At 47.7% G+C, this 12,177-nt stretch overlaps 1 protein-coding gene across 1 annotated transcript in view; it reads right to left on the minus strand.

The window, feature by feature from the left end:
• Window positions 1–12,177, minus strand: part of Col22a1 (collagen type XXII alpha 1 chain) — a 258,754-nt gene that overhangs the window by 99,537 nt on the left and 147,040 nt on the right. The window contains exons 32-39 of the mRNA XM_076556018.1: window positions 11,042–11,074; window positions 9,072–9,125; window positions 8,743–8,796; window positions 7,894–7,947; window positions 5,927–5,980; window positions 4,159–4,212; window positions 1,567–1,671; window positions 576–620 (exon numbers count right to left, since the gene is read on the minus strand). Of these exons, the coding sequence (XP_076412133.1) occupies window positions 576–620; window positions 1,567–1,671; window positions 4,159–4,212; window positions 5,927–5,980; window positions 7,894–7,947; window positions 8,743–8,796; window positions 9,072–9,125; window positions 11,042–11,074 (453 nt within the window). The remainder of the gene's footprint in view (window positions 1–575; window positions 621–1,566; window positions 1,672–4,158; window positions 4,213–5,926; window positions 5,981–7,893; window positions 7,948–8,742; window positions 8,797–9,071; window positions 9,126–11,041; window positions 11,075–12,177) is intronic.

Genomic DNA, 12,177 nt, shown 5'->3' on the forward strand with positions numbered 1-12,177 from the left:
CATCCATTTCCTTCTTCCTCTTTGGTGCCCAACTAGGTGACATTCTCTGGCCTTCCTTGTCATGAATGTCACTAGAATTTAGTGGGTGGACATAATAACCAATTTCCAGCTCTGGCTCATAAAATTCTGCCTGCAGGTCCTTCCCTCTCCCTCTACCCACCAGGTATGCCAAAGCTTGGGGAAAGAGAACAGTGTTGGCAGTGCTGGAGTGTTTAGACTAGGACCACCCCCCTCAACACCACACACACACACACACACACACACACACACACACACACACACACCAGACTCCTAGACTCCCATTAGAATTATGTTAAAGTTTGGGGATCATCCACTACCAAAATCTCACCAGTAACAAGAGAAGACTTAGCACACAGCCTGGCTAGGTAAAAGGCAACAGCTCTCCAAAGCTCATTTACTTAGCATTTATGAGGCACTGCTGTGGACATTACCTCACGATCTCAGGAGTCTCAGATGAGAAATGTGGGCGTGGCTGAGGTGACCAGAGATGCATATAATGAAAATGTCCACACTCTCTAAAGGTCCATCTCTAATTTGCTTGGACAAGCACTTACCTTGGTTCCCAAGGGACCAGGTAAACCAGGCGGTCCACGAAGTCCCTGTTGAAATGAACAACAGGGGACCATGAGAGCTGATCACCCAATCACTCACCACATACCTGGCTGCCTGCCCTCTGCTGGAGCAGGAGTATGAGGGACTCTCACTCCAGTGTGACTACACTCCGTCATAGGTCCTGGGTGTTACTTCTGACTCTTCCATTCCCTGCCCCTATCTGGACAAAAACAAGCCTCTCTATCCCTTAGTGTATTTTTCCTCTTCAGATCTTCATGCTAAGGGACCCCAAAGGAACCAGCAAGATCAAGCTTCAAAGCCATGCTCACCTGACCCCATGACCCCAAAGCTTAGTCTCTTTCTTCTTATCACACTTACAGAGACATGGGGCAGCCTATGGGAGGGGCTTCTATTTCCAGCCAATGAGCTTGGCCTACTATGTCACTCATGAATACACTTGACATCCAGATCTATTTTCAGCCAGAGGAGCTCAGTGTGGACCAAGAAACCCGTTTTGTGTGTGTGCACGTGCGCGCACACGCACGTACGCGCCATGACCACTGGGTAATTTGAAACTCATTTGCATGACTGGCTCCCCTGGATCCTGAGCATGCAGCCAGAGCTCCATGTGCTCAGGGCTGGCTGTGAGCAATTGCCCATCTGTGGTTTCACTTCCAAGGATCCAGTTTCCTGCGGTCAACCACAGGCAGAAAGCATTAAGTCAAAGATTTCAGCAATAATTCACAAGTTAGTGAAAACCGTCATGGAAGTACAGTGTTATACATTTTCTACTTTATTGTTATTATGAAGCAAGCTGGTTGGCAGGAATGTATCCCTGGGTTAAGGGACACCCCAAGCCTTACAGCACCCCTTCCCACCCAGCTCATCAACTATGGCTCACTTTCTAAAATGAGTCTCTGCTTTTGCTCTGGTTTTATTTTCCATTGCTAGCCTGGCTTCCCAAAGTTCAAAGCACGTCAGGCTGACACTTACCGGCTCCCCGTCCTTCCCTATTCCAGGTGGCCCAGGGAGGCCAGGAGCACCAGGATCGCCCCGTGGACCAGCTGGCCCAGGGCTGCCTTCCTCCCCTGCTGTTCCCTGGAGAGAAAAGAGGACACTGATGAGCATCTGTAGTGTGCAGAACTCAGCTTTCCAAATGGCAACTGAGCCCGAGCCTTTGTGGAGGCTTTTGGAGCTGCTTGCTGGACAACTTTAAAATACTTGTCCGGGCCGGGCGGTGGTGGCACATGCCTTTAATCCCAGCACTTGGGAGGCAGAGGCAGGTGGATCTCTGTGAGTTTGAGGCCAGCCTGGGCTACAGAGCGAGACCCAGGACAAGCACCAAAACTACACAGAGAAACCCTCTTTAAAAAAAAGTAAATAAATAAATATTAAAGAAATAAAATAAAATACTTGTTCCTCTGTGACATCAGAAGACAGACTGCTCAGTGACTATCAAAAGTTCAATTCTGTCCCCCGACACTGGTGTGCTGAAGTCCTTTACCGGGCAGAGTCTCCACCAAGCTTCACCCTGCCTGTCCCTATCCCTTCTCTGATGGAGAAGTGCAGGAAAACCAGCCAAGGCTGCAAGCCGGTGATGGAGAGGGTCTGTCTCTTCAAGCCTAGAGAGCAGCTTTCTCAGCCCGCCCCAGGCCAGTCACAGAACATGCTAAAGAGCAGACTGTGATTTCAGGAATTTTGCCCTTTTGCAGAAGTCTGGACCCTTGGAGCCCTGGGCCTGGCTCAACCTTCATGACGTTTCTGATCAGTCAAGAGGTATTTGGCTCCCCCTAGAGGACAATTGGGCCAACAGCACACATGAAATTCGGATTTATCCATCTTTAAGTTAGGTGCTCTTTTGTTTCTGCAACTTAACTTGGCATTATTTTTTTTTAAAGCACCAGCAGTGTATTGTAGCATACATTTATAATTCCAGCACTTGGTAATTAGAAGCAGGGGAATTATTGCAAGTTGTATGCCAGCCTGGTTGACAAAGAAAGCTCCAGGCATCCAGGACTACATAGTGAGACCCTGTTTCCAAAACCCAACACACACACACACACACACACACACACACACACACACACACACACACACACACACACCAAAAAACATTGTACCTGCACCACCCAGGGCTTATTATTAAACTTGCAGTCGTCAGACAACAAGCCAAAGATATTTTCTATAGTTTGTTTTTTCCTCTAGAATAAATTATTCCCCCCCCCCCGAATTTGTATTTTAAAATCAAGTCTTTTGCTAAAATTAAAAATACACTCACTCTTGTTAAATTTTTACTGAAATAAAAGATAAAAATGATCACTTCTTTAAAAGTTTCCAGGAGAAGTATCTAGAAGGAATCTCCTTGATGAATTTGGAGTAGCTCTCACCTCTAATCATAGTACTTGGGAGTTTGAGGCAAGGGAATTACCATGGATAAGAGGCTGGCCTGAACTACAGAGTGAGTTCAAGGCCAGCACGAGGCACAGAGTGAGACCCTATCTAAAATACAATCCATGTTTGAGCAACTGTGTAGACTTCTGCAGATGATACATCTGAAGAAAGGATACCTGACTTGTAAAGGGAACAAGACACATCACTATGTCCTTGTTGTCACACGTTTTCTCCCAAGGCCATGCCCAATGTCTCCAGTCCTTGAAGTGATGGTCACAAGCCTGGACCCAATGTCTGCTATTGCCATCTTCACTTTACACCTGAGCAAACTTGGGTGCGATGAGAATGCCATGTGCTAGGGTGATTGTTTCCCAGCCTTGGTCCTGCTGACACTGAGGACGGCTGAACTGTGGATGTTGTGAGGTTTGGCTCATGTGTGTTGTGATAGATGGATAGATAGATAGATAGATAGATAGATAGATAGATAGATAGATAGATAGATAGATAGAGAATCCTGTTCTGTATATGCTATACCAGTTTCACCCCCTCCCCCTTGTGGGAGGACAACCAGATGTCAGGAGGAGGTGGGACTGTCCCTACGCTAATCACTGTTGTCACCCTAGTCCAGAGTCACACAACCAGGACATGGAACCAGCCTTTAATGAGTCTGAACCTCTATATCTCCCTTGGGCACGGATGAGCACTGTGGGTTCCCCAAGCTCTGACTCAGCCTCGTGAACACATAAAAATGTGCAGCAGGGCTACAGAGGGTGCCTTGCTCCTCCCCAGACTGTAGGCAGTTTCTGATGGTAGAAACTAGGATGTTGTTTCTTTCTTCTAATAAACAAAACACTTTCCCAGGCTTGGGAAGGATTCCCTGGCAGTCATGGTGCTCTGTGAATGATGAGACTCTGAGTCCAAAGAAGGATGTACAGTGAGATCCAGTTCTGCTGCTCACCAGCTATGAGATATGGGACCATAAAGTCCCTGGGAGCTTCTGTTGGCATCTGTAAAAGGGTCATTACTCTGACCCCAGGGTGAGAAGTATGAGATGTCACATTCCCTGTCTCCCTCGCACAGTCCCGTCTTGTGCGTGGGCCCTCGGCCAGCCCTGAGCATTGCAAGCTCCTCAACTACTGCCCACGTGAAGCCTTCAACAACAGAATGTCTTTCTGCAGTCTGCATTGCTCTTACCTTCTCCCCACGCTCCCCGTCTTTCCCAGGGGCACCTCTGATGCCGGGGGGACCCTGAAAAAAAGGAGGGTTGTTCACATGGTCAGTTTTTGAAGGACATTAGCCCCCATGGGTATGCCCCCAGGCTTCCTTTCTCTTCTTCGCACATGTTTCCCATCCTGTCTTAAACTCACTAATGCCCATCTCCTGGCCATGGGGCTTGTACATCAAAACTTTGAGAATAGATATGGTCTGCCCAGTGCTTGCCCCTCATACCCTTAGTCTTTGAGTAGACAGACCAGGTAAGGGCAGATACCAAAAAGGATTCAGTAAACCCAAAAAAACCTGACTTGGTGTCAGAGACCTACCCTTCCAGTGTCTGAGGTTCTTCCCAACACCTCAAGGATAAACATGCTGTGGACACACCAGGGTGGGCATATGGTCATGAGAAAGAAAACAGCCAGCTAGTCACTGAGCAACTGGAGTTCAGCCCTGCTGAGGACTCTGGAGCCCACCTAGGACACCCTGTAGAGCAACCTCACCTTAGGGCAAAGTACAAAGCTACTAGGGGTAGGGAGATGGGTAAGTGGTTAAGAGCTTCGCCTCCTCTACCAGAGGACCTGGGTTCAAATCCCAACACCTGAACGGTAGCTCACAACTACACATTCCACTTCCAGGATACCTGAAGCCCTTTTCTGGCCACCATAACCACCAGCAAACAGTGGTACACAGTGTGTTGAAGGCAAACACCTAAACACACACAAAGTATATATTTTTTATATATATATTTAAAGAGGTGGCTGTTTCTTCTCCCACCACCTTGCAGCTACTTTAGGTACCAATTCTTCCCCTTTCCTGTGGATGACTGGATACAATGCTCTCCAAAAGCCGGGGGCAGGGATGGGCAAAGGAAAAAGGGTTGCCTGATGTTGACTATGTATGCATGTGGGAAAGGAAAGACTGGACAGGAAAGAGCCACTCCAACCACTTCCCCCATGACTCAGTCTCCTCCTGCCTCCATTTCCTTCTGTATAAAATGGGGTCAAGGATGGTATCCACCCAACAGGCTTGCAATGTGGATGAAATAAACTAATGAATTGTGCATTAAGACTCTAAATGCCATGCAACTGTCCTCTGAGTCACAGCTACCTGGGAAGGTTTAGAGAGCAAGCCTGGCCTAATCTATTGCAGAGGACAAAGTCTCTGTAGCCTGTGACCAGATGCCACTGTGTATTTTACTGAAAATCATGAAAGGCTAAATCAATGCTTACGTTGAATCATAAAACTAGCCCATTAAGAGGCATCTTGGAGCTCCATCCGGGAGAGGGAGGGGAGGAATCTCAGCAGCTGATGTGGGACCTAAAAGATAAGCTGGCCTAACCCTATCTCATTTCTTCAGATGAAAGATTTCAGGAACAGCTGACCAAGGTCTTAATACCAGTTTGGGGAAAAGCTGGGTTAGAATCTGGGTCTCTAACAGCCATCAGGACCTCTGACTTCTTTGGGGTCACTTATTTCTTGATGTTGATTCCAACATCAGTGAAATGTCCAACATCAGCCTCTCTGTCATCAGTCCAAGTCCATCTATCACCTATGGAGCTGGAGTGCTACCTAGAACCTTGGGTTGGTAATGTTCTGGGTTGCCCTCATTAGTACCATGATGTACCCTCCTGTGGGGAAATCCTGTCCACACCTCTGTGGATGGGAAGGAGGATAAGGTAGGGAACCATGACAGACACTGCAGGTTCACGACCCACACTGACACTCTTGCTTTCTTCATAACACTCACCAAACTTCCTGGAGGGCCACTGAGACCGGGAGGTCCTGCAGGTCCTGGAGCACCCTAATCAGAGATGGAGCAATTGAGAAAAGCCAAATGTACTGGCTACACACAATTGACCCCAGCCAGACTCCCCATACATGTCTCGTATGACTCAATTCACCTTGAATTGCCAGAACAGCCTTCAAACTGACACTCATAGATGTTACAATCTACCCCTCCCTGAGACTATAGTATCCCCACCATCCAGACTCAAGTGAACGGGCTTGGAGGTGGAGTGAACAAGAGACAGGGAGACTCTTATAGCTCCTCAAGGCCAGGTTATGATGGGGGCGTTGCTGAGGAGCAGGGTAGTGTAGATGGCAGGAGCAAGGTAGAGAAAAAAGCCATCCAGCATGCTTAAGATGTTTAGGTGACCATCAGCCTTGATCCTATGCATAGGGAATTGTTATGAGTTGAGTTAGGAAGAAAAGGCCCCTGGCCCACTGAGGTATTGAAGGACATTGGGCAAACCTTGCAGGACACAGATGATAAATGATAGGGTTGAGCAGTGGCTGACCATAAGGTGGACAGAAAGGGACTTTTGGAGGGTACATAGAGAGGGCTTATGATGAGCTACTGGATCGCAGGTGATCACGGGTCTCTATGCGTCTGAGAAGGCTGCTTTAAGATAGCACCATGCTGAAGATGCTGGCACCATTCCCAGAGCAAGAGCTTCTGGGGAGGGAGGGGAGGAGTGAATGCGAAGGTATGTGTGTGAGCCTGTTTGCACATTACATGTGTGTGCTTGACTGGATGATGGGTGACTGGTTCCTGAAGTGGACTTTAATTAGAACTTGACGACTGGGTCGTGACTCTGAGAAGGGGTGTGGCTGAGTTCATTTTGGAGGGTCAGTGCCACAGAATGGGAACTAAGGGATACTCAAAGTACTAGACATTGCTTAGGTTCTCGGTGTTATCTACTATCACAGGCCCTGTGTGTCGGTCAGAAATCACAGGGCACACTCCTAGCCTCCTTACCCAAACTGCTTCCATTCTACCCAGGCTGAGCACAGGGCAAGCTGCCTTTGCTACAGGAAACACCCATATCTGCACCTTCTGTGTCATCCACACTAGCCACTATTCATGGCGACCCCATCTCCTCTAAGCCACGGTCATGGATAATCTGATCATATAACGATGTTCTGGCCAGTACATTTGGTCTCTGAGGTCCCAGGACCAGATTGGACACTGGATTGTCCTGTTGCTAACTGGCTACTACTCCTGGGAGACAAGTCAGGTGTCTGCAGGGAAGAGTGCATCTGTAGGATGCCTTGACTGCTGCTTTGTGTTTGAGGGTGTGTGTGTGTGTGTGTGTGTGTGTGTGTGTGTGAGAGAGAGAGAGAGAGAGAGAGAGAGAGAGAGAGAGAGAGAGAGAGAGAGAGAGAGAGAGAGAGAGATATGAAGACAGGCATAGAGAAACACAGAGAGAGGGATACAGAGACACACAGAAAGAGAGAAATAGAAAAACACTTAAAAATAAAGATCTTTATCCTTAGAATGTGTATACATGGCTGTGAACCCTGACAATTCTCATAATGGCAAACATCTTGGAATGATCCTCTTTGTGCATGAAGATCCTTTGAGTGTCCTCTATGTGCACCGAAGATTTCTCTCACTGATGGGCATGCAGATACAGCATGGGCTTGCACTGGGATTGTGCCTCTGTAGCACCCATATGTACAGGAGGAAATGTGTCTCGGGGTTGGACATGTGGACAAAGTCCAGACCTGATAGAAACACTGTGCAGACCAGAACAGCTCCCATTTTGCTTCAGGTTCAAATGCCACCCCGCCCAGGTCTGGATAGCCCCACAAGTATGAATTTTCTTTCTTAGCTACATCCCAGTTAGTCCGGAACTATGAGCCAGGGAAAAGATGCTCATCTGCCCCCCTTCTAGGAAGTCCTCAGAAGTAGGGTAGGGCAGAAGGACTTACAGGGTTTCCAGCTGCTCCAGGAGCTCCATGTGCACCATCATGTCCCTTGGCACCCTATGCAGGAAAAATAAAAAAGGAGGTGGGTCAGAGGCCTGCCATCTTGTATAGTGCTAGCCTGCTGTCCAAACCTGACTCACCAAAACAAAGATAGAACAGAAAACAGGTTCTATCAGGTGCAGAAAAGCCACCATTCCCTGGCCCAGCACACCTCCATCACTTCCCCTAAAATCATGTATTTATCATCATTGACCCATTATGTAAATGAGGTACACAGAGTTAGACAGCCGTGACCTCGGGGGTTTTAAACAACTAATAGGTTCTTCCAAACCATATAGGGTCCCTTCCCCCCTCCCCAAAATAACTGAACAATTGTCAGGAAATATCCTCTCAGCCCAAACTATACCAGAAAAATAAAATAAAATTGCTAATATGTCCCAGGCATCTTATTAACCTGCTTGTCCAACAATGGCTGGGGAGAAGAAGCCCTGCATCTCAAAATACACAGGACATCGAGAGAAACCCTGCTTCCTGGGCAACCTGTCTCCAGAACACTCTGAGTCTAAGGGAGCTCTCCTCGGCCACAGCTGACTTTTAGTGGAAGGGCAGGGACAACTAGCATCCCAGCGCCTGGTCCAGGTAGTTGCTTTGGGGGGCGGGGGGCAACTTTGCAAGATGCTGAGACCCTTAGTTCTGGGGATTCCACAACCCATGTCTCCAATACCCCCACATACACCCTAGTAAGAATTCACAAAATGTCAAGTCAGAAGACTGGCGAGTAAGACAGGAAGGAATACATGACCAGGGGCAGCATGGGCCAGGAACTAAGAGGTAGACAAAGAGCTCTCTTACCGGAGGTCCAGTGGGTCCTCGAGGGCCCAATTCTCCAGGATGACCCTGGGGTCCCTGCAATGAAAGAAAACTATGCTGGTGAACTAGCTCAGCACCTTTGTTCTGAGCAGATGGGGCTGTGTGCGGGGATGTGCAATGGTTGTAATCTGAAATCCACAGAAGAACTAATACCGAAGTTCTGAGGACTAAAACAGGATATATTCAGTTTACTAATCCTCCAGTGTGTAGTGTGGCCAGTGGGGTTCAGACCTAGAGCCAGCTAGGCCTGGACTCCTGGTCTTCAGGGAACTTGGGGAATGGTAAGCAGTATCTGGGGTATAGATACTCACCAGAGCACCAGGGTCACCAGGGTCACCCTTTTCTCCTTTCGGCCCTTGCTCTCCCTGTGGGTTAGAAACACATGGTACAGGTGACTCGAGAATGACCCCATCTAATGCTTCTAGCACATTGCTCCACCCCTCAGCATTGACACCAGGATCCCTTCTATGGTAACCACATCCAAAGATGTTCCTGTTGGCTGGGTTTGGTGCTCTTCCCTCTCCTTCCTGTGCCTCAGAGTGATCCTAACTTATTGTACAGAAGAGCTCATCCATGAACGCAATGCAGAGCGAGGTCTTTCAAAGTCAATCTCTTTCTTGAAGGAGACGTGGAGAGATATTTGCTGAGCAGATTCAGCTCTTGACAAACAGGAAAAGGGAGGAAGCCTTTGCCTCAAAATGCAGAAATTTTTCTATAGATGTAATTTCCTTGCTTTGATTCTAAGAGTGGCTACTGACTTCCTTAAAAGCACACATTCTGAAAGAAGGACGCCCCACTGAGACACAAAGTGCAGCACACTCTTCCACCTGTCTCCTTAGTTGCTCTTCCAGTGAAATATTCTAGACATTGCTTTATGGAGCATCTATAGACTAGCTTTAATTCCCCAGACTCGGGTGCATCCAATAGGGGGAAATGGGAGGGTTCAGAAGGAGGCGTTCAATTAATAGATGGCAGAGGTGTGCAGGGAGGGAGGTGGTGAGGTGGGCAGCCTGCCTGTATATGGGAAATGAGCCTTGAAACACCAAGACAGATGAAGACATCACTATAGGCAGCTGCTATAGCTGACAGACATCTCCTGACAACCCCTGAAATCCAGGTGACATGGAGATGGGCCCCCTGCACTTCCTTCCCCGTCTCAAGTTCAAAGCTTAATGTCCTTCCTTATTCTTCAAAAACTTCAGCATCAGACTCAGCGTTCCCCGGCTCCACACCTTTCTATCAGATACAAGATCTGTGTCTTTGAAGTTGCATCGACTTATTGAAGAAATGGAGACTGTATGTCTTTCTACTCCACCCTCTCAGCTCTCCTGTGTTGTAAAACACAGAATATATCATAATGAGAGAAGAACCACAAAAGAAGGAGAGGAGCCAGGCATGGTGGCCTTTCATCCAAGCACTCAGGAGGCAGAGGCAGGAGGATCTCTGCATTTGAAGCCACCCTGGTCTCCACAGTGAGTTACAGATCAACCAAGGTTACAAGGTGAGACCCTGTATTAAAAAGAGGAGGGTGGTATGGGGTGGTGGGGTGGTGGGGTGGTGGGGTGGTGGGGTGGTGGGGTGGTGGTGGTGGTGGTGGTGGTGGTGGTGGTGGTGGTGGTGGTGGTGGTGGTGGTAGTGTGTCATCAAAATAACATTTCCTGGCCTCAGTATTGCCAGTTGCATAAAGAGATTCTGAAAAGAGTTATTTTCCAGAGGACTTCATGGAAGAAGGAGGAAACGGGCCATCAGTCTGCAGGCTGTGGAGCTGATTTCCACCTTTCTGTTGCGTGTCTCAGTATCTGCAGGAAGCCACTGAAGCTAAGACTCCCCAAGCAGCCTGAATGGAATATTCTGAAAATTGTCTCTATGGAGCAACACAACTTCAGGGGTTTGAAGTGTTCCCATCGCTGATCTCTTTACTGCCAACATTGACAGAGAATGTTTTGGCGGCTCAGATATCCTTCATTTCAAAGCAATCAGCAGTTCTGGCCACAGCAAAAATAAATTCTACTCAGAGAGTATGGCCTTTGCTCTTGACCCCTGAGCTATGTCCCGAGAATGCCTACTGGCCATGAGAACCAGGTTCTTGTAATAATGTATCCCTACGTTTGCTGGAACAAGCTCTAGAAACCCTGATGCTGCCTACACCCAGCATGAAGGACTGAGAATGGAATCCAGAAAACTCCAACTGCCATGGTCACCCCCCACCCCACCCCCACCCCCACAGCACCAGCAGATGTGCTGAGGCTCAGGGCTGCATCCAGGGCTCACTGGTACTTACTGGCATTCTCGGGTGTGGTGTGAACATGGATGGCTGAAAAGGAAACCACACGGGTTAGAAGGTTCAGAATCTAAGGCGCCTTCCATTTCGTTTTTAAAATCCTGCTGCCTCTAAGAGATTTACTGAGCCAAAGAGCACAGCCTTGAAGTGCCTTTTTTATATCTGTCTTTTCTGGGGGGGAGGAGGGGTATTAGTATTTTTTATACATTCTTCAAAATATGAATCTATGTGTGCCATGTATCTTGATCACATCCATTCCCCACTCCCTCCCTCCAACTATCCCCAAATGCTCCATCGTATGTCCCTCCCTCCCAGTTCCATGTCCTCTTTTTTTAATGGCCTACTGAGTATTAGTGCTGTCCATATGTACATGGTATGGAGTTGTCCGCTAGGGTATGGGCAACCTACTTGATGTTTTATGTAAAATATATCATCAGCAAATATGGATAATTTGACTGCTTTTCCTATTTGTACACCTTAATTTCCTTCTTCTAGGAGCCTACATGTTCTCTGTGAGGCCTGAGACCTGCCAGTGGTTGGTCCAGAGCCAAAGCCTGAGCGACAAAATGAGTAGGCTGAGGAAACGAAGATCCACCACAAAAGATAAAACATAGCTTCCTCTCTTTCCCTTCAAGTCTCCAGTTCCAGACTCCTCCCAGCTCAACCAATGTTTTGTTTCACACATTAGAGCCCACGTGAATGTTTACAAGCAACTATGAAGATGTGGAAGGACAGCATTTTGTGCAAGAAGTATATGAATAGTAAACCTGAGTACATTATTAATAGTCGATCACATGGACCAAGGGATGATCACCAGCCGGTGACAGGTGGTGATCTGCCTCTGCCATGCTTTAAGGACAGAGACATGAGCTTCCTGGAGGCATGTGAGGAAGAAGACCATGTAGGGTCAGAAACTGATATCCACACAGAGGATGGAAGCCTTTGCTCTCAATCCTTCAACAACCAATGATTCACAAATTGGTTTTCCTGCTTAAGCTTGTTCAATTTAGTGTGTTTATCCATAAAATTTCAAGTCCGCAGAGTGTGTTTGTGTTCATGGGTAAGCATGAGTGTATTTGTATGCATGTGTGTGTGTGTGTGTGTGTGTGTGTGTGTGTGTGTGTATGTTTATATGT

Source organism: Peromyscus maniculatus, chromosome 20, assembly GCF_049852395.1.
Source record: "Peromyscus maniculatus bairdii isolate BWxNUB_F1_BW_parent chromosome 20, HU_Pman_BW_mat_3.1, whole genome shotgun sequence".
In the NCBI taxonomy this organism is placed as follows: Eukaryota; Metazoa; Chordata; class Mammalia; order Rodentia; family Cricetidae; genus Peromyscus; species Peromyscus maniculatus.